Source organism: Daphnia carinata, chromosome 6 (assembly GCF_022539665.2).
Source record: "Daphnia carinata strain CSIRO-1 chromosome 6, CSIRO_AGI_Dcar_HiC_V3, whole genome shotgun sequence".
Lineage (NCBI taxonomy): Eukaryota > Metazoa > Arthropoda > Branchiopoda > Diplostraca > Daphniidae > Daphnia > Daphnia carinata.
Genome location: NC_081336.1, coordinates 8116281 through 8137216, shown reverse-complemented (window position 1 = coordinate 8137216; position 20936 = coordinate 8116281). Strand labels below are relative to the sequence as shown.

Below are 20936 nucleotides of genomic sequence, written 5' to 3'. Positions count from 1 at the left end.
TGCGAAGAACAGATTAACTTTCTGTTTATTGCTCCTCTACATCACAAATACGACATTCTAAACCATGGATAAAGAAACTAACCACTTTGCTTGGTGAGATTCGTGTGTGATATTGGTGAACATCTTAACATCGTCTGCAAACACCTTTGCATATCGATCGATTACGTTTTAAAAACATCGTTTGTATTTTTTTCTCCCGCTTGGTGCGTGCTACACGAAAATATATAAAAGCAAGACACAAAAAAATTGTTGTTTGATTTTTGTGGCGTTTGTTATAGACGCTACTACACGTTTTTTGTAACAAGCATCAAAATAATATGCCATCGGAGGTGGGCAGCGTAACGCTCATCGTTTTGATGAGTTTCGTCCTGTGCGTTGGTAGCATGAACCAGAAGACTTCCGTAACAGAATCCGACTACGTGCCACGTCATCATTTCATTATTGTTACGACTAGCAACATCTCCGACGGTCTGATGACCGTCTCCGGCCTTCAATTAATGCCCATCTGGGCTTATAAGGCATCGGCCGCTTATTTGTTTTTCATTAGCGTTCTCGGAGTGAGTCTCAATATCATCGTCATCATCGTACTTTTAAATGATCCAAAGGTATTTTTTACATACCATTTTCTTTTATTTAAATCTTTTGTCGCGTTATCTTTTGTTTGTTTGTTTTTAAATTTATTCGTACGGAATGCATCACAGAAAATGACGCCCTTAAATTGGATGCTCCTTAACATGGCTTGCGCTGATGGCATCATCGCAGGCTTCGGGTGGTTTTATTTTTCTTTAATATAAAAAAAAAACCTTACAGTTGTTATTGATTGATTTGTAACGGTCATTTTTCTTTTGTGGGGCGGGAAAAAAATAATACAATCAACGATAGTGCGCCCGTCTCTATTGCCGCTGCCCTACATTCAGGATGGCCTTTCGGTAAAGAATTATGCACGGCCTACGCTATGATTACATCGACAGCAGGTATATATATATCAGAAAAACACATATTGCAAAGACAAATTGATGGCTTAATCATGTCCAGGTATTGGATCAATTACAACGCTATCGGCATTGGCCATTTTTCGATGCAAACTGGTCGTTCAAAAACATCTGCATCCACCGAACCGAGTTAGCGCTTTTACTAATCGTAGTGCCCGTCTTGGCCATCGTCAAGCTGCTCTTCTTTTAACCAGCATTTGGATGTACGCATTGGCCGTCACTTGCCCACCGTTGCTCGGCTGGGGCCATTACGGCCGTGAAGCCGCCCACATCAGGTAAATCATAAACTGTCTCCATTTAAAATCTATTAAAAACAAAAAAATGTGTATGGAAATTAGCTGTTCAGTCAATTGGGAATTAAAGATGGACGGCAATCGGTCCTACATTTTCTACATGTTCACAATGGGATTATTTCTTCCGATGGTGGCCATTATCACCTCCTATTCGAGCATCTTACGCGTCGTGCGCAAAGTGAAACGAGAAATCAATCAGAGAGCTCGTATGCAAATTCGCGTTCAACCGCAAAAAGAGAAAAATCGTCGAAGCGACGCGGCCGAAAAACGATCGACTGTCATGGTGGCCGTCATGATTGGTGCCTTCATGGTAGCCTGGACACCCTACGCTATATTGGCCCTCGTTGAGGTGTTTAGCGGTAGACGTAACGATAGCGTAACAAGCTCACCTGCTTTAGCAACTATACCTTGCCTCTTTGCCAAAACATCAGCTGTTCTCAACCCAATTATTTACGGGTTTTTAAACACTCAGGTATGGCATTGTTGCACCTTACGATTTTAGAATTTGATTTTGAATTTTTTGAACAGTTTCGAATGGCCTGGGAGAAATTTTCGGTACGATTTCTTGGGAGGCAAAGAGATGCTTACAATCATGGGATGGTGGCTGGAACATCAAGTAACGAACAACCGAGAGAACTGCTGGACTTGTCGGCTGCTGGCCAGCTGAGCAAAATGATGAGCTTACCATCTGACTCTAGTCAACAGACTACGTGTCCAGTAGAAACGATCGTCAGCGATGTGAAAGAATGCCCCGTTGTTCCAGAAACAAGAATCCAATCGAATAATTTAACTCCAGGACAAGAAGAGCCCGTTTCCTTGGAGATTGTAAGGTTTCTCCACAATTCGGGCGTTCATCGGATCCACTTGTTACGTCTACCAGAATAAAAAAAAAAAACAATTACGGTTAAATCCCCGAATTCAAAGAAAAAATCTGTTTTAATACAGAAACGACATCATTGAAAAAATGTCTTCTTTTTTTATTTTGACGTGGAGGAAATTGCGTTTTGCTGGGTAACAGCGTGTGCCGGTTTACATAATGCACATAAACCTGTCGACTCGCTTAGCAACAGCGTACCGACCGCATGAAAAGCGCTTTATCGATTTCAATTTCCTACACACACGAGCATTCTCGTTTGAGGCATCATTGTGTGTTGATGTTGCACTGTCTATATAATGTGTACACGTTTAACTCACCGTCTATTTGGGCCCTAGTGAATTAATGTGCATCCAAAAGCTCGAACAAGTAAATCTGATCACGTCCTGGCATCCTCCCGAGTTGACAGTGTTATTTTCTGAAATCGTTTAACATGCTGTGCAGCGAATGTTTCGATGTCATGAATACACGACATGTGTAACCATTTCTTTAAGTTTTCAACTTAATGATGAGAATTCCAGATGGTTCTTTCTTTTTCAATATCTATCGAGTTTCAAAGCGATCAGATGTTCCCTACGCCTGCACAACTTGTTTAATACTCCCTGCGCAGTTCAAGCTTTTTTTTTTTGTAGACATTGTCTTTTGAAAAATGTGTTACACATCGATGATTCGAACAGAGTCTCACTCGAATCCACTTCAGACGTCAGTTCAATCCGTTGTTTAATGAGGACTCGAGATATAGGCTAGCCAATGAATAGGATGACGTTCGACAAAGCACCGTCTATTACGATTACATTCGTATCCCATGACGTGATTTGAATATCATTGATCTCATTACCGTCTATTTTACTTGTAATCTTTGGGTCCTGAAAAAGGTACACGGTAAATCAGATAATGACGTAAAGGGAAATAATAGGAAGGTATATACGATTAGCCTCTTGTCCACCTCAGCAAGAAACGGGGGTGCGTATCGTGTACAGTAGGAGGCGTGCAGAAGAAGACAAACAACTGGAAAATGATAAATCAGACTAGATATGCATCCCACGTCTTGCTGCGATCCAACTGATTTCCTTGGTTGAATAATGTCGAATCGAACAGGGTCTTCTGTATCGATCAATTAGGAATGGGGTCATGACGTAAGAAGAACGTAAAGCCTTGTGAGATTTGCACCGTTTATTCATTGAAAAGAAATTCAAAATGATGATTTGATACATGCTTACTATAAGATAACACCTATCCCTCAAAAGCCCATTCACATTTAACATAATACCGATAACCGAAAATCAACGCGGAGAACATGCTCGTTTGCCATTAGGTTAAGTTGAACTAAAAGGTTAACGGCCAGCAGGTCCTGCGGGACCTGCTGGACCGGCGGGACCTGCTGGGCCAGCGGGACCTGCAGGGCCAGGAGGACCAGCTGGGCCTGGAGGGCCGTCAGCACCAGCAGGGCCAGCTGGACCGGGAGGACCGTCAGCACCAGCTGGACCTGGTGGGCCTGCTACACCAACTGCACCAGCAGGGCCGGGTGGTCCTGGAGGTCCAGGAGGGCCAACATTAGTCGGAGCTGGAGCGGGTGCAGGAGCCGGAGCAGGAGCTGGAGCAGGTGCCGGAGTCACACCGCCAGGAGGGCCAGGAGGGCCTGGTGGACCTCTCAAAGCAGACAGCAACAAATGTTTCTTAATTCCAAAGAATCGGGGCTCCGATCCTGAACGAAAGAAATCAGCTTCAGTTTCATCTGCTGGTTGGTTCGTTGGCGACATAATCTGCGCTTGATTGGGACGGTAGAAATCGTATTGCGGTGCTGATGGATACACTGGACCGTAGGCCGTTGGATAATAAAACGCAGGTCTCACATAAGTCCGTGCTGCATCCAAAAACAACAACAACAATTTTTAAAAAATCATAAAGAAACAAGTTTCAAACATTAAGATTACCGTAGTTGGGATATTTGATCTGGTACTGGCTTTCGGCCGGATAGAATTCCGGATTGCCGGTCAGCAGTGCCAACAGAGCGGCTGTGTATGGCTCTAGCGGGGCATCGGTGCTGACCGAACCAATGGTCAAGAGTGCGACCAAACAACTGCAGACGACGAGTGAACTGACCATGTTGATTGTTGGTTGCTGTCTGATGTTCTTCTGTCGATGATGTGCCTCCTTTTATACTTCAATTGTGTATAGGTGTGTTGCGGGGCAATAGCGGGATGACATTGACACGCTGTGAGGAAGCGCATTACACAAGAATGATTTTATCTTGATTTGCAAAGCGTTTTGTTTCAGCATCGGTTGTGTTGCCCATTTACATACCAAAGGCATAGTGGCGTCTTTGATTTCCTTTCTTTAATGGTTCGTGGGTGTTCTTTGACGATGACGGATCATTCACGGGAGAGTACGTAATCTTCTTATTCATGTATTGCTCGATTCACGCAGACCGTATACCATGCCCTGTACAATGACCGTCTGCCGTGATGGACACTATAGAAAAGAATTAGATTGGCTATTAAAGATACGATAAGAATAAGAAACAGCCTCGCTGGAAATTCATTTAACTGTTTGCGCGATGATTGAATTCAACCCCTTCCATCATGCAAATATCGAAGGTGATCTAAACACGAATTTTCCGGTTAACCTAACCTAATCTGAAAGTCAAGAAAATTTTCGTGTTAAAGTTTAGCCTGCAACACAAGTTTGACGCAAGTGATTGAACGGACTCTCCCACACAAACGTCTAACCCAGCGTGATGTCCATTTCAGCCTATCCAAAAAGGCGGATAGGATGTTTTGTTTTTAGACCGGGATATAGCATTTCGTATGGTTCGACCTGTACAATCAAAGAATCACGGCCGTGTATCAATCTCTTGTGTAACGAATGGGGCCCTTTTTACATGCATACCCTTGAAACAAACTATGGAAAACGATTGGAGAGCTTTGAACCGGTGGAAGGCTAAAACGAAAGCGGATGTTGACCTTTAGCCGATCGATTCCAGCCGACGTTCCAAGGGCAGCTTATTTTTGGATGTAGCTTTCAAAAATTGCTCGAAAGGGTTAAGGCCCTGCATCGTTTGTTTTTCTAGCCAAGGCCGTCCAGCTCTCAAATAGATCAATGTTAAATCATTTCAGTTGTGCAGTTTTCTCACTCATTCATTGGGATATGGAACACGCGTTGGGATTTTTAACAATGAATTAAGAAATAAAGTCAAGTGCTGGACGCTGATGGAGTGTTCCATGCGCTTTCGAGGATGGAAGAGTTTTAGTAGGAGGAATTGTTTGCACACCTGTCGGCAAAAACACGAGTTGATGGGAGAGGTCTTTATTGTCTGAATAGCCGTCCACCTTCGTGAACGTGCCAAAGATAAACACCGCCTTTGTTTTTTTGCCGACACTTAATCACGCTGTGCGGGCAAATTTGAATTTCTAATCTTGTCGTATTATTCGTACACAAATCAAAGCCTTTTGCAAGACGATAGAAACATCAAGTACTGAATTATCGTTTATTCAATTCCAATGCAACATGTTCAGCAAATACAATACTTTATTTTTATGGTTAATAAACCCAATGTCTAGAAGATTCTTCTCTAATCCCGAAAACCCCAATCACTAGCCCTTTATTTGATTAATTAACATTTCATTTGATTAAAAACATTTTTCTTAAAGAGCTGGAGGTCCGGCTGGACCTGCTGGGCCTGCTGGACCTGCTGGACCTGCAGGACCAGCTGGGCCAGGTGGTCCAGCAGGGCCAGGAGGGCCATCAGCACCTGCAGGGCCTGCTGGGCCGGCAGGTCCGGGGGGACCATCAGCGCCTGCGGGACCTGCGGGGCCAACTGCACCGGCTGGACCAGCTGGGCCAGCTGGGCCTGGAGGGCCTGGAGGACCTGGTGGAGGTGATGGAGTTCCAGCAGGGCCTGGAGGACCTACGCAAACCAAATTGATTAGAAAAACATAAGAAATGAATGAATATAAACAAATTACCTGGGGGTCCTCTCAGTGCCGATAAGAGTCCCGAAATTGGGACTTTCTTGCCAAAGAAACGGGGCGCAGATCCAGAACGAAATGAATTCATTTCAGATTCATCATCTTGTACAATACGTTGATCAAACGTTTGCGGATAACTCAAGAAATCCGCATCAGGTGGATAAGCCGGATAATAACGCGGATAGTGGGCGATGACGTTCGAATAGTAAGGTCGTCCTGTTCAACATCCATACACATGAAAATCAGAGTGAAATCAAAACATTCGAATGATTACCTTGTTGAGGAATCCTCCTCTGATATTGGTTTATAGCCGGATAGAATTCCGGATTGCCAGTGAGCAGCGCCAACAGTGCGGCCGTGTAAGGCTCTACATGACCATCGGTGCTGACCGAACCAATGGTCAAGAGAGCGACCAAACAACTGCAGACGACGAGTGAAGTGACCATGTTGATTGTTTGTTGCTTTCTGATGTTCTTTGGTCCATGATGTGCCTCCTTTTATACTCATACCTTGAAAGTGAGGACGTGCAACATGGACACGTAGGTCATTGGCGCCTTTCGATCCCCCGTGATGATCGTCTTTTGTTTTACCGTAGAATTCCGACAGTGGTTGGCTTGTCGTGTGCCGTGAATTTAAATTCATAAAAAGAACATTATGGGTGCGTCGTTTCCGTATTCATGAGGATCGCGTTTGACGGTGATGAATCGTTCACTTGATCGTTGCAGACGGCTGGTGGTTTCGCCACTCGAACACGAAAGAACAAAGCGAATGTTTTCAAATGCATTTATACAATTCAAGGTAATTCGATTACGAGTGCACCGACATATCCAATTTCTCTTTTTATTAAAACGTTTTTTAAAGAGCTTTTCAATCCTTAATGAAGGCTTCATTTTACCTTTGCACAGGTAAAACTATCTTGTAAATGAATACCCGGTATGTCGTTCAAACAAAACACCATTTCAATTAGGCTCGTATCGATACGACAGAACAACGTCGTACAGTGTCTTACGTATCAGTTTAACTTTTGTGTTTTGATCTTTTTTCAACAACCAAAACATTACGAGAAGAAATTTGATAGAAATGACGTCTATGAATTCATCGGAGAGTATCATATAATGAGTACGAAAGCGAATAGGACGAAAGTTCATTAGCAATTCAACTATAGCAATTGCGTGTTGTGGAATGTCTTTCAACGATACACTTTAAATTGAATTAATAGAGACGAAGAAAACATTTGCGTTGCTCTGTTTATTCATTGTAATTACACATTTTCTAATGGATACAAAATTGAAACTAATTTTTCATTTAAGAATTCGCCATTCCCTTAAGAGCCCATTCACGCAGAACCAAAAACCGACGAGGCCATTAGGTTGGGTCAATTTAATGTTTAACGGCCAGTAGGTCCTGCGGGGCCTGCAGGACCAGCGGGACCAGCAGGGCCAGCGGGACCTGCAGGACCAGCGGGGCCAGGGGGGCCTGCTGGACCAATAGCACCAGCAGGGCCGGCTGGACCGGGAGGACCATCAGCACCAGCTGGGCCTGGTGGGCCAGCTGAACCAACTGCACCAGCAGGGCCGGGAGGACCTGGTGGTCCAGGAGGCCCAACATTAGTCGGAGCTGGAGCGGGTGCAGGAGCCGGAGCAGGAGTCGGAGCAGGAGCCGGAGCAGGAGTCGGAGCAGGAGCCGGAGCAGGAGCAGGTGCAGGAGTCACACCGCCAGGGGGGCCAGGAGGGCCTGGTGGACCTCTCAAAGCAGACATCAATAAATGTTTCTTGATTCCAAAGAATCGGGGCTCAGCTCCCGAACGAAAGAAATCAACTTCAGTTTCGTCTGCTGGTTGGTTCGTTGGACTATAGACATCGTATGGACCGTAAGCAGCTGGATAATTAAATGCAGGCCTGGCACTGTAAATTCGTGCTGCATACAAAACATCCAAACTGAGTACATTAATCAAATATAGACTTTGAATGTTTAAGAACTTACCGTGACTCTCAACAGGCTCAGCATTGCCGGCCAGCAGGGCCAACAGATTGCCGTATGTCGTGTAATCCATTCGGCTTTGGACATGGCCGATGGTCATCAAAGCGATGAAACAACTGCACAAAAGTAGAGGAGAGAACATCTTTGCTGTTGGTTCGTTTCTGATGTTCTACGTCCATCGTCCACCACCTTTTATACGTTGTTCAAACGTTGCCTTAGTTTATGCTGCTCGATGGCTGGCCATTATTCGTAGTGCACGTTTTAAATTGATGAAGACGTTAAAGGTGCGCCATCGTTCCACAGATGTTGACGATGACTGATTAAATGATTGGAGTTATAAGGTCAATTCGTTAGAATAACTTTGGCCAGTTGAGGCCAATTCTTCGGAAAAGGAAGGCAGTTTTTTTGAAAATAGATTTGGTCAAGGTTTCGTATTTTATGTTTTATTTTGTGTGCAAGTTTAAATTTTCTCTAAAAAAATAATATAAATAATATAATAATAAAGAAAATAATAAAATAATATAATTAATAATTAATAATTATTAAAGAAAATAATAAAATAATATAATTAATAATTAATAATTATTAAAGAAAATAATAAAATAATAATAAATAATATAATAACAAAGATTCGAACCCGTGATAACAGCATGGCAGCCGCGATCTATACTACAGCGGCATGCGTCACTCATTTGTTTTATACATACGATACCTATTTATACCTGATGATATCAAAAGCAAAGCAAAGTTAGGTTGGGATGTGCGGTCCTGGCACAGTGGTTATCACCCACGCTTTGTATTCTGTCGGCCCCGGGTTCAAGTCCCGACAACTCCAAATTTCCAAGCCCTCCCTCCCACTCCTCCCACCACCCTCCCTCCCACCCACCATTCAAGATTCATCACAACGCAAGATTCTTCACATCGGATTCTCAAGACAACGCAAGATTCTTCAAATCAAATTCTCAAGATTCTTCAACTCATCGCTTCGGACATCAAATGACTACGATAGAATGAAGATATGAAAAATGAAGAAGAAAGATAAAAGAAGAGCCATGCCTACTTAATGGGGCTAAAAATGGCACAAAAAAAGCCTTGCCAGGCTAAAAATGGCACAAAAAAACGATCTGTAGTACCGTTCACTACACGTTAAAGATCGACCCAAAAAACAGAGGTAGAGAAGAGGTGATCGTAGAACGTAGGTTGTTCGTAAGCCTCCCCATGGCCACTAGGTTCATGGATGCCGGCAGCTAATCATCGGGACATGTGACCTTCTTCGATACCAATGTTTTTGTTGGTCCTTCTACCTATACAGCAGGCTTATAATAAACAAGAGGAATAAATAGGAAGCGATGAAGATGAATGAAGATGACCTTGTATAGATTAAGTCAATAAGCGATTTGAATAATATGAATTTTGAAAGTTTAAAAAAATGAATAAATCAAAAGATAAACAGCGATTGGCGGAATTGACCACGGCGGGGCATCGTCTGGCCTTAAAAGAAAGCAGGTTAAGGTAATTCTGTGACGAATTGGTGTGTATTGCAATATAGATATACATAGTGACACGAAAGAGAAGGTTATGTGGTGGTGGTGTCATAGCTGTTTGTCGCATACATCAATTGTTTTTTGTGTTACAATCTTCCACCTTTCAAATTTACCCACATTTTTGAAAAACAAAAGTCTTGGTGTGGCGGGTTTGTATCTGTTTTTTTTTACACACAATCATAAATGGATAACACACACACACACACACACTGCGGTACGTGAAACAAACTAGCCAATCAAGACAACGATTGGTAAATTAAAAGGAGAGCCACAGCAAAAAAGGGGGGGACACACACACACACGTGACGGATTAAAAAATAAAGAGAATTTTTAATGACATTCTGGGCGATAAGCGACGATTCACACGTGTGAAAAAAAATTGAGTTTACCTTTCGTTTGCGACTCGGTGCGAGCCAACAAAGTTTGGGTATGAAAATCAATCATTCTCTTTGCTTTACACTTTTAAATAAATGCTCTCTTAAAATTGTTTTTCTTTTCTCCAATCTTTCGTTCGTTATTTGCGCAGAATAAATAAATCTCTCTCTCCTAAGCTACGCACCTGTAAGCACAAAGAATTTGTGGCCCCCCTCGGTCTGTAGCCTATTGGGTTCGCATTTTTTCTACACAAGTACACGTCACAAACGAATCTAATGTCTTCCGAAAAAAATGTTATTCCCTACGTGAAAAATTTCTCCTTGAAAGATGATTAAAAAAAGAGACTTCTTTCACCCTTTAAAAAAAAAAAAATGAGTGAATTCCTTGTGACTGAACCACCTAGAACTGAAGAGCTTTCCCCCCAACGAAGAGAACACTGGAACTCCCGAAATACAAACTTTTTTTTAAGTTGATAAAAAAAAGAAACAATTAAAAATTCAGCCCAAGCAAAACGCATTAAAGAAAAACAAATATACTTAACCAAAAAGGGAACACACACACACACACCTGGCTAAATAATATCTCCTTGCTTTTTATCCTGTTCGTGGATCCAATTTCTAATGTTAAACACGGAGGTGGATGGGACCACAAATTAGCGCAGGGTTACACACACACACACACAAAAGATAGCGGTAAGGGTAGTAAACAAAAGACACACACAACAACTCGTTACTTAAGAAACAAACAAAAAAAATTCTTCTTACTATGAAAAGAAGATAGAAAAATTCACACACGATACGACCACAATCAAACTTCAGTCAGTCTACTCATCAATCAATTCGCAGGGCGGCCATGACACGTACTTTAATTTATCTCGCACAAATCAGATTTCACGATCACATTTTTGGCGCGCATTTTCAAAAATTCCCTTTCCTTTTATTCGCACTGTGTTTTTTTGGTTTTTCCTTTCCCCGACCTGCTCAAAATGGCCGCATCATCAAAAAAACAAATTCATTCAAAAATAATAAAATGTTTGACTTACTGTCACGACTTAATTGTATTTCATGGTGTAGGGAGGTCCTTTAGGACCGGGGTCTTCCTGCTGTTGTCTCTGGCCCCATGGAGCCTGTTGCTGTTGCTGCTGTTGTTGTTGCGATTGGGGAGTGCCCGTCTGTTGGGGCTGCTGTTGTTGTTGCACGCCACTTGCCGTCGCCACTGTCACCGGACCGGGACTTTCCCCCCATCCTAAAAGTCCCGAAGCTCCTCCTCCCGGTCCGTTGTTCGGAGCTGGTAACGGCATGCCCACCGAAGCCATGGCTTGATGTTGTTGATGTTGTTGGGCCGCTGTCGGGTAACTACCGGGACCTCCAGATCCATCTTGCGGCTGCTGTTGTTGCTGTTGTTGTTGCGGAGGCGGGGCTTGCGGTCCTTGCAAGCTACTGAACAATCCGCCCCATCCGGCCTGGTTCAAAGCGGCCGCTACTAAAGCTGATCCAACTGGAAGGGCTCCCAAGTTCAGGGCGCCCATGCTCGTCAATTGCGCAGCACCTGGTGGAGCCGGACTGCCCGCCGTGGCTGCCGTCAGGCCTAAAGACGATCCCAGTGCGGCTAAATTAGGCAGGTCCGTGTGTGGACGATTGCTGTGTTGATGCGGAGGCGGCTGACCCGACCAAGCCCCTCCCACTGACGACGGTTGGTATGGAGATGGTCCACCTCCACCTGTAATGAGAAATGCCTCAGGTGAATTGAATTAAAAAATAGAACAAGAGGAATGTAAACTACTCGAATGCCACCAGTCCGAGTTAGTACCGGGTGCAGCACCTTGGTGGAAAGGATTTGGTCCCTGGTGGTGGTATGGATTGGCCGTTGCTCCGGCCGATGCACCACCCGGACCCCCAGCTGCACCCCAAGGCCCGCCTTTGGAAGTCATTCCATCCCCTCCAAGACCTGTAAAATAAGAGACAACACAGAAAGAAAACAACCAAGAAAGCAAAGAGAAAAAAAAAGAATAAAAATTTATGTGACGCTTTAAATGATAATCATTCTAATAAAATTTGTTTTCGTAAAAATCAAAATGAAAAAAAAAAAAACTTAATAAAAATAGAAAGAGAAAAGGCGTTAACAGTGCCCAAAAAAACAACTTTATTTCGGCTCCACGAAAAACGGGAAAGGGGAGGAGAGAAATCATAATTCTACTAGAAAAAAAAAATAATAATTAATTATTTTAAAAAAATTTACAACTTTCTGAATTATCTCTACCGATGTCAGAACTATATCAGAACTCAAATGGCCACCATTCTCAGATACACAGCCAAACACACAATCACACTCGCACTCACTCCCCACGTCACACCAAAGAAAAAAAAAAGGAGGTAGGGTTAACTAATTTAAAAGAAAAAGATACCCCTTCCTTCTTCTTTTATTTCTAAATTTTGGTTTGTTACTGTTTTTTTTTTTTGCGTTTTTTTTTACGATGGATATCCCTGACCTGGGCCGCGGAGTACTCCTGTGTATGGAATAGCCGGCGGTCCTCTAGACGGACCTGGTGGGCCCATTCCGTGACTGTGTGGCGGAGTGTGATGTTGCTGGTGCTGGTGACCGTACTGCTGTTGTTGCTGGGCGTGATGGTGGTGATGATGGTGATGCTGCTGCTGGGCGTGATGGTGTTGCTGCTGCTGATGCTGATGATGGTGGTGCTGCTGTTGCTGCTGGTGGTGATGGTGGTGGTGAGCTGGAGGTTGCTGGTAAGTCGTGTAACGAGAAGAGATGTCCGTCTTGGGTGCGGCGTTGCTTACGTGCACCGACGTACCTGCTCGGAAACGAATGGAATCACAGAGAGATATTCAAGCACGGTCGTCTTTGGGCTAACATCAAAAATCGTAATGCACATCTACTACCTTTGATGATATGATCCTCCCCGCATAGCGACTGGGCAACTTCGGGATCCAAGAAGGTGACAAACGAAAATGCCCGGAACGGTTTCGGGATAAATACGTCTGTCACTTCTCCGAACTTGCAAAAATAATCGCGTAGATCATCTGCGGTGATATCTTCAGTGCAACGGCCAACGAATACTTTACACGGTACTTGTGGGGTGCCTCCCTTTTGTTAAGATAAAACAATTTTATTGTCCACATTTAAAATGTTTCCCTATTTGTATGTGATCTACCGCTTTCGAGTTGGGAATTTTGACGTCACACCATCGACCGTCAATAAGATGCCGCTGAGATAGAACGCGGACTTGAGAATCGTAGTTGGCGAATCGGATAAAACCGAAACCTTTGCTTTGGCCAGTTTTTGCATCCTTTTTGACCTGTGCACACATAAACATTATACAAGAGATGCAGATAAAGATTGTGTTTGGAACATACCTGTGCCATCAAAAGTTCACCAAAGTTTTCAAAATACACCCTTAGGTCTTGTTCAGATGTTTTCCATGGTAATCCAAGTACAATGAGGTCAGAACACTTTAGCCTCATCTCCATCCGTTTGGTTTTGGCTGTAGAGTTTTCAGGGTGGTCATCTGACTTTCGTTTGTTTTCTATTTTGAACAAGTAGGAGATTCTATAGGTGTGATGAAAACACGAATGCAATTGGCAATATTACCTTTGGGGAACACACAGATGTAGACGTGGTTTCCCCAGCCATCCTCTGGTGGTTGAAACCTTCCTTCAAGAAGCCTGACTCCTCTCATTGAGCGAGACTCTGGAGCCCTGTACTTGAGGCCCGAAACCCCTGGAAATTGGGCAGCCAGGGTACTGAGCAATAGGGCACTGTCATCCTCAGTGGGCAGTTCTATGGGCTCTTCAGTTTCATCCTCAGCAACTTGAATGTAGCTGCAGCTCATTTTCAGGCGGGTAAATTAACCGACGAGGTACTAACAACTCTTACAATGATCGATCGTACGGATAAATAATCATCGCAAACGGGGAATGAAATGCTGTCGTTTCCATCGACGGTGACTCGAGCTGTACACAACTGGAAAGAGGGAGAAGGAGCCGATCTTTACACTCGGAAAGAAACACACACACACTCTCAATCCCACACTTTTCACACCCTCTAAATACAAAAGCTGACTCTAGAGTTCATCACATACAACCATTTACAGCCAAACGTCTCTCTCAGGCATCAAACTTGCACGGCCAACCCAACACAGCCATCCAATTCATCCATACGAAAGTTAAGCAGACGCCATTCTGGATTTCTTTCCCCTTCCCCCTACCCCCCTTAAGACCCGGAACGCAAAACGTCACAGACCTCCCACAGTCTCTCGCTATCGTTGTAATCATATGCGTCTTGTTATGTTTGAAAAGGCTGCTCGTGGGCGGATGAATACAGAAAGTTTGACATAGTTCAATCTAAAGAAAATGCCACCTATTTGAATTAGTAAATTTGGTGGAAACAGCCATCTGTTGTAAACAGAACCAAGAATGGTCATTTGCATATACAACGCATAAGCTAGTTGATGACAATCGTGACACTTCTTCCTTTTTGCAATGTTTTTGAAAAATTTCGATTCCACGAAATCGATGATTTTTCTAGTGTTTTCTGAACGATATGCTCCACAAATTACAACAAATGGTTGGCTAATATAGATTGTGAAAAACCAAAACGGCGATCGCGCAATGTCGCTTTTTGCACGAGAAGGAAAGAATAAAAATTTTGCCTCTTGTTTGTATGCTTTGATCAAAGTCTCGATTACAGCCATAGTGAAATTTGGGACATACATCATTAAGGGAGAGGAAAATAAAACTATTGTACTCACTGTCATAAGTTTCATAGTTAATTGTTACAAGCTTTCGCCATGGGTGTTCCCAAATTTTACAGATGGATTAGCGAACGCTATCCTTGCCTCAGCGAGACAGTAAAAGAATATCAGGCAAGTTTACCTGTAGAATTTTTTTCCTATTTTGATTTAACATCTTTGTCATATTTAGATACCTGAGTTTGACAATTTATATTTGGACATGAATGGAATTATTCACAACTGCTCTCATCCAAACGATGAAGATGTTCACTTTAGGATTTCTGAGGAAAAGATTTTTTCAGACATTTTCCACTATTTAGAGGTAATATTTCATGCAATCTCTTAATGACATCTTCACGTAAAACTTGCTTTTAGGTACTATTTCGACTAATCAGGCCTCAGAAAGTGTTCTTTATGGCTATTGATGGTGTTGCTCCCCGTGCCAAAATGAATCAGCAACGTGGTAGAAGATTTCGTTCAGCTAAAGAAGCAGAAGATAAAGAGAAGGAAGCCCTCAGAAAAGTACAAATATTCATTAGCACCTAAAGACAGATATAAAATAATTAAATATATCTAGGGAGAGGTTTTGCCAGAGGAAAAAAGATTTGATTCTAATTGCATCACTCCTGGAACAGAATTTATGGACAGCCTTCAGAAACAATTGCAATTTTTTGTCACAAATAAAGTATCCACTGATCCCCTCTGGCAGAATACTCAAGTTATTTTGTCAGGCCATCAGGTAATTTTTAACAAATTTTCTTGATTTGAAAACGACATAACCCATGGCAATTTGACAGGTTCCTGGAGAAGGAGAGCACAAAATTATGGAGTTTATCCGTTTTCAAAGAAGTCAGCCCGATTATAACGCCGAGACACGTCACTGTCTCTACGGGTTGGATGCTGATCTCATGATGCTGGGTTTGTGTTCCCACGAACCGTATTTCTCCTTACTCCGAGAAGAAGTAACACTTTTTATCTTTAACGTGTGGTATATTTATGCTAATTTAAACATAACCTACCAAACTAGGTCAGATTCGGTGGAAAGAAAAATGAGAAGAGAATCACTACGCCAGAAGAGACCACTTTTCACCTGCTGCATTTATCATTGTTTCGAGAATATTTAGATCTAGAATTCGCCTCTGTGAAAACTAAACTGAAATTCCCCTATGACCTAGAACATATTATTGATGATTGGGTGAGTTCAACAGACCAAGCAATTTTATTAATGGTATATACCTCAGAAAATAATTAACTTGTCTTTTTTTTTTTTTAAGGTTCTGATGGGTTTTTTGGTCGGGAATGATTTCATTCCTAATCTTCCTCATTTCCACATCAACAAAGGAGCATTACCGTTGCTTTATTCAGCTTATATAGAAGTGTTACCTACACTGGATGGGTACATAAATGAAAACGGCCTGCTGAACTTGCCTCGTTTTGAAAAGTTCATGGAACGCCTGACTTTGATCGACTATGAGCATTTTAATGATATTTATGCGGACGTGAAATGGCTGGAGAGTCGACACGGTCGCAAGAAACTAGTCGAGGTACGTTATTTCCTGCACCCTTAAATTCTATTAGTTTTGTTGGATTACGTTCTATATTGCACTTAGACTGAATTTGACATGAAGCCTCTTGCTCCTGCACCAGCCTCTGACACGGCAAGCTTTTTACTTGCCAAGGCTGCCGAAGTGGAAGACATGTTGCGCGAAGAAAGCGCCGATTCCGATGAAAACGGTGTCGATAAGCTGCTGAGTACACCGCTTGGCGTTATAAAAATCGGAGAAGACACAGAACCTGATATCGACGATGGGGAAGGAGAGGATGACGAAGAAGGAGAAAGCTACGTTTCAGATGGTGACGATTACACTTCTTCCGACGAAGATAAGCAGTTTCAACTTGAATTTAAGGCCCATAAAAGGAACTATTATATGGAGAAAATGGAGTATAGTGAAGTTGACAGGTACCCCTGATTTATAAAAAATATATATTGTTTAAGATGTTAAAAACTTCGGTTCTTTATAGCGGTGTCCTTCGTGATCAAGCCGAAGGCTATGTTCTTGCCATACAATGGATCCTGCATTATTACTACAATGGTGTGTGTTCGTGGTCGTGGTATTATCCTCATCACTATGCACCTTACGTATCGGATGTCCGAAATTTCGCCCATCTCGAATTAAAATACGACCTCGGTCAGCCTTTCCTGCCCTACGAGCAGCTGTTAGGTGTGCTACCTGCCGCTAGCAAAGCCCTTCTTCCTGTCGCACATCACAGCCTTATGTCGTCGGTCGACAGTCCGATTATTGATTATTACCCGTCTAATTTTCAAGTACGTACTACTATAAAAATTAATCCAATATTATGTATCAAGTTGTTCAAATATTGAACTAATGACCGATTTCTTGCAATATGACAGACGGACAAGAATGGAAAGCAACAAGAATGGGAGGCGGTGGTGTTGATTCCTTTTATTGACGAGAAGAGGCTTATTTCTGCCATGAAAGATTGCGATTCACGATTGTCCGAAGAAGAAAGAAATCGTAATCGACACGGCCCTATGCAAGTCTATATACACACAGAAGAAGATCTTGGTAAGCAACGCATTATTTTAAATAAATGTTCATAACGTTACCTTCGTTTTTTATACAGGCGAGTATAAAGCACCCGCGTATTTTCCTCCTATTGCCCACAACCACGCATTATGCAAAGAGATAACGCGAGATGCATTCGTAATGCCGCCTGAGCGACTTGTGAAGGCTCTTCATCCTCGCTTTAACCCAGATCGTTTTATTCCCGGATTCCCTTCCATGAAAAATTTACCTTTCACGGTAAGATAGACGTTCATAATCTGCATCCTTCTTCAATAAGTTCGATTTTAAAATGCTATATGCCTCTTATCTATGCAGGCAACCTTGAAAAAGTCTTCCATCTGTGTGTTTAACATGAACACTCTAAACGAATCGATGGTACTAACGCTGTTGCAAGATTCGGTTCCTGACATCCATGATACTGGCAAACGCTATTGTGGGAATACGGTTTTCGTTAGTTGGCCTCATTTACAAGAGGCTCGCGTTGTGGCTGTAGCCAGTACGGAGTGCAAGTACAGTTTCGAAATCGAATCTTTTGGCGAAGGTGGTAGTGTCAACTATAAGCTCGATGGAGAAGTCCAGAAAATGCCCATGACTCCGAGAGATGTTGATGAATGGCATTTACAAGAAAAAGAAATTGGGACACGGTATGCCCCTCAACTAACATAACTATCATATAATTGCATTGCTTAATTTTTTTAAAAATTCTGATAGATACGCCAACCGTTGGGGTGTTGATATAGGCACTACACATATTTTAGTTTATGCCGCTCCTATCACTGGACGAAAATATGTTTGCACTCAAAATGGCCGTGTCACTTTAGAAAAACAGTGGAGCCCAATACCCATTCCGTATGCCCTACAAGCCACTGTAAAAGAATTGCAAGTGAAAGAGTCGTGTGTTCACCAGTTTTCTACCCTGGCCGAGGTTTTCCCACCACAGTCTACGTGTTTCATGCTCGGACACCCTGGCTACGGTCTCAAAGGCCGTGTCTTGTCAACCGATAAAAACTTTAGAGGGAGAATCCGTATTGAATTTGATAATATTCATGAGCTAGATGACGAAGAAGCAAAGAAACGTTCATCCCAGTGTCAGTACTTACCAGGCTACGTTGGGGCAAAGCGGCTTGGTATCAGCACTCACTTGATTTCGCGCATCACTGGAACCATCTACCTTCTTTTAAGTCCAACGGAGGAAGAACAGAATTCAAGTAAACCTCGTAGACCAAAGAAAGTTAATGTTGGCCTCAGTCTAAAGTTCAACAAGTCAAAGGAAGAGATTCCCGGATGGTCCAAGAAAGCTGACAGCGGCTGGCTCTACTCTATGAACACTGTCAAAGTCTTGGAGCGATACATCAACGAGTTCCCCGACTTCTTTGACTTCTTGGCGCAGCATTCTGGCTCGGATGACTTCACAGACCAACAGGTTTTTGGCGAAGGTGGAACAGAAAAAGCCCATAAACTTTATGAATTCGTGCAGACACTCGCATGTACAAACGCTGAGCGAAGGGTAAATTAATTTGATTTTTGTCGATGATTGTTTTGTAAAAATTTATTTCATTAATTTTTTATTGTAATTTAGGGTTGGGGATCAGATGGCATTGACAGCACCACATTATCGTACCTGGTGAGACAAGGACCACCCAAGGTTATGAAACTAAAGCCTTTAGTCATGCAAGTGCGCCCCCATCTGCTTTACAAACCGGATTTGATGTCTGGTTCTACTCCGCCAGATTCCAGTGCCATTTATCAACTTTTAGATCGAGTTGTTAATGTTCGGCAAGGTTACTCTGTGCCACTAGGCCTTCGTGGTACTGTCATTGGCATAAAGAACGCTACGAAACTGATGGATATCATCTACGAAATTCTTTTTGACGAAGAATTTTCTGGTGCGTTGCCAATTAAAGGAATCCAGGATGCACCCAACAGGATCTACCATCTACCTGTATGGGCCATGATCAACTTAACCCATGGTGTACGACAACGTACGGAACGTGAAAGACAAGGCAAGCCGACAGCGGTTGTCCGTCCTTCTGGAAGCGGTTTGAATAAACAATCTCAGGCCGCCGAAGGTCCCAGCAGAAACCAACCGAAGCAAAATTATAGTTCGTACAAAGCTTCATTGGAACATCAGCCAGGTCAGCCCAGACAGGTTCCCCAACCGAAACTGCTGACGAGAAAGAAAGTAGAAAATCCTCCTGCACCGGCTCCTGGAAGTAAATCCGCTTCATCAGGCAATCGCATTCCAGTCAAATCGGCCCCAAGCCCTTCCAGTCTTCCCTCTCCATTCATGGACATATGGAATTCCCTGGTTCAACAACATGAGACGCAGCAACAACAACAACAGCAACAACAAGGTTCAGCTACCACGCATGTAGTGAATACTCAGGAAACGCCCAAACAGAAACCGCAGTTTCAATCCAAGAAAAGAGAACCCGCCGTTCCAGTGGCGCCAAAATTACCTTCGTTACAGGAGGCGGCAAGAAACCTTCCAAAGATCACCAATTTACCGAAGGGGCCCTCTGCAGCCCCGCCTATTCCATTAGAACAACCGATAAATCCACATGAAGTTGTCGTACAAGCGATACCACCAGCTGAAGCTGCCTTACAGACCATACCTCCTCCGCCACTCCCAACCGGAATCTCTGTTCCCGTTGGACCTTCGCTCTCTGTGCAACAGCTGTTTGATATGGCCAGTCAATCCGCCATTACCAGTCATGTTGTACCACGCCAACCGCCGCCTCCCGTCTTCAGCTTTTGCCTCCAACTAATGGACGTTATGCAACAAAAAGGTACATAGGACCGTAATTTGAATCCGTTGGAAATTGTAGGCAAATCTTTATCTTGCAACAGGGTTTGGTCTTCCTGTTTACAACTATCTCCTACTTCAAGATGGCAGTGTAATGGCAGAGGTATCTGTCCTACCTCTAGGAGTAGTAGGAAGATGTGCTGCAAAGTCAAAGAACGAGGTGAAAATTGTTGTTACAGCTAAAATCGATTAATTTTACCTACATCCTGTACTTCTGCTTTTAACAGGCCGCTGAGCAAGCAGCTGCAATGGCATTGCACAACCCCATTGTTATGCAACCCATGGTAGTTCCACCCGCTGTTCGTCATCCTGGTAATGTTATGTTTGTCCCTCATCCGCCTACAATGCCGTTTGGAGCGGTTCGAGGACCAGTTCCTAACAGTTTTGTGCCAATGCAAGTTACTCGCCACTCCGTTCAGCATCAACCTCGGGCACAAACTCATCCACTTACACCTGCATCTACCTGTTCTTCGGAAAAGAAAGAGATGAAAGAAGTGCCAAAGACTCAAGTAGAGCAAGTTTCTCCGGTTGACAAGGACGAACAGTTTGGATCTGTTGCTTCAACTGAAACTACGGGACGTGCCCCAGTTCAAAACCGACCCATCTCTTCGTCTAAACCTCCAGGATCCCGTTTGGCTATTCGTTTCAATGGACCGTAAAAATTATTTTGCGATTTTAAGATCTTCACACCTTGACTTGTTAAAAACATGCCGACTTTTAAATTTCAATGCGCACGGATCTTACTCTAGTACAACAGCTGTATGGTTAT

General features: G+C 43.1%; 6 protein-coding genes across 6 annotated transcripts; 2 read left to right on the top strand and 4 right to left on the bottom strand.

Moving 5' to 3' along the window:
* Positions 1-76: 76 nt before the first annotated feature.
* On the top strand, positions 77-2229 carry LOC130702584 (pinopsin-like). Its single transcript, XM_057524261.2, has 6 exons — positions 77-605; positions 702-769; positions 883-974; positions 1036-1267; positions 1331-1757; positions 1814-2229. The coding sequence occupies exons 1-6, from the start codon at positions 318-320 to the stop codon at positions 2168-2170; spliced, it is 1464 nt and encodes a 487-aa protein (XP_057380244.2). The 5' UTR covers positions 77-317; the 3' UTR covers positions 2171-2229.
* Positions 2230-3463: 1234 nt separating this feature from the next.
* On the bottom strand, positions 3464-4271 carry LOC130702595 (basic proline-rich protein-like). The gene is made up of 2 exons (XM_057524269.2): positions 4094-4271; positions 3464-4023 (listed from the first exon to the last, which is right to left on the bottom strand). The coding sequence occupies exons 1-2, from the start codon at positions 4263-4265 to the stop codon at positions 3494-3496; spliced, it is 702 nt and encodes a 233-aa protein (XP_057380252.1). The 5' UTR covers positions 4266-4271; the 3' UTR covers positions 3464-3493.
* Positions 4272-5777: 1506 nt separating this feature from the next.
* LOC130702596 (ectodysplasin-A-like) lies at positions 5778-6582 on the bottom strand. The gene is made up of 3 exons (XM_057524270.2): positions 6402-6582; positions 6125-6343; positions 5778-6066 (listed from the first exon to the last, which is right to left on the bottom strand). The coding sequence occupies exons 1-3, from the start codon at positions 6571-6573 to the stop codon at positions 5804-5806; spliced, it is 654 nt and encodes a 217-aa protein (XP_057380253.1). The 5' UTR covers positions 6574-6582; the 3' UTR covers positions 5778-5803.
* A 917-nt stretch (positions 6583-7499) lies between these two features.
* Positions 7500-8256, bottom strand: LOC130702597 (collagen alpha-2(I) chain-like). Its single transcript, XM_057524271.2, has 3 exons — positions 8111-8256; positions 7808-8044; positions 7500-7753 (listed from the first exon to the last, which is right to left on the bottom strand). Exons 1-3 carry the CDS (start codon positions 8247-8249, stop codon positions 7515-7517), a joined length of 615 nt encoding a protein of 204 aa, XP_057380254.1. The 5' UTR covers positions 8250-8256; the 3' UTR covers positions 7500-7514.
* Positions 8257-9650: 1394 nt separating this feature from the next.
* On the bottom strand, positions 9651-14452 carry LOC130702579 (tar DNA-binding protein homolog 1-like). The gene is made up of 8 exons (XM_057524251.2): positions 13633-14452; positions 13398-13567; positions 13196-13339; positions 12924-13128; positions 12515-12838; positions 11809-11973; positions 11069-11745; positions 9651-11002 (listed from the first exon to the last, which is right to left on the bottom strand). The coding sequence occupies exons 1-7, from the start codon at positions 13871-13873 to the stop codon at positions 11078-11080; spliced, it is 1917 nt and encodes a 638-aa protein (XP_057380234.1). The 5' UTR covers positions 13874-14452; the 3' UTR covers positions 9651-11002; positions 11069-11077.
* A 209-nt stretch (positions 14453-14661) lies between these two features.
* On the top strand, positions 14662-20935 carry LOC130702571 (5'-3' exoribonuclease 1-like). The gene is made up of 16 exons (XM_057524240.2): positions 14662-14905; positions 14964-15095; positions 15149-15295; positions 15351-15512; positions 15571-15735; positions 15801-15968; positions 16048-16317; positions 16384-16733; positions 16796-17099; positions 17187-17361; positions 17420-17598; positions 17677-18005; positions 18073-18868; positions 18941-20150; positions 20212-20327; positions 20395-20935. Exons 1-16 carry the CDS (start codon positions 14831-14833, stop codon positions 20824-20826), a joined length of 5010 nt encoding a protein of 1669 aa, XP_057380223.1. The 5' UTR covers positions 14662-14830; the 3' UTR covers positions 20827-20935.
* The last annotated feature ends 1 nt before the right edge of the window (position 20936 follows it).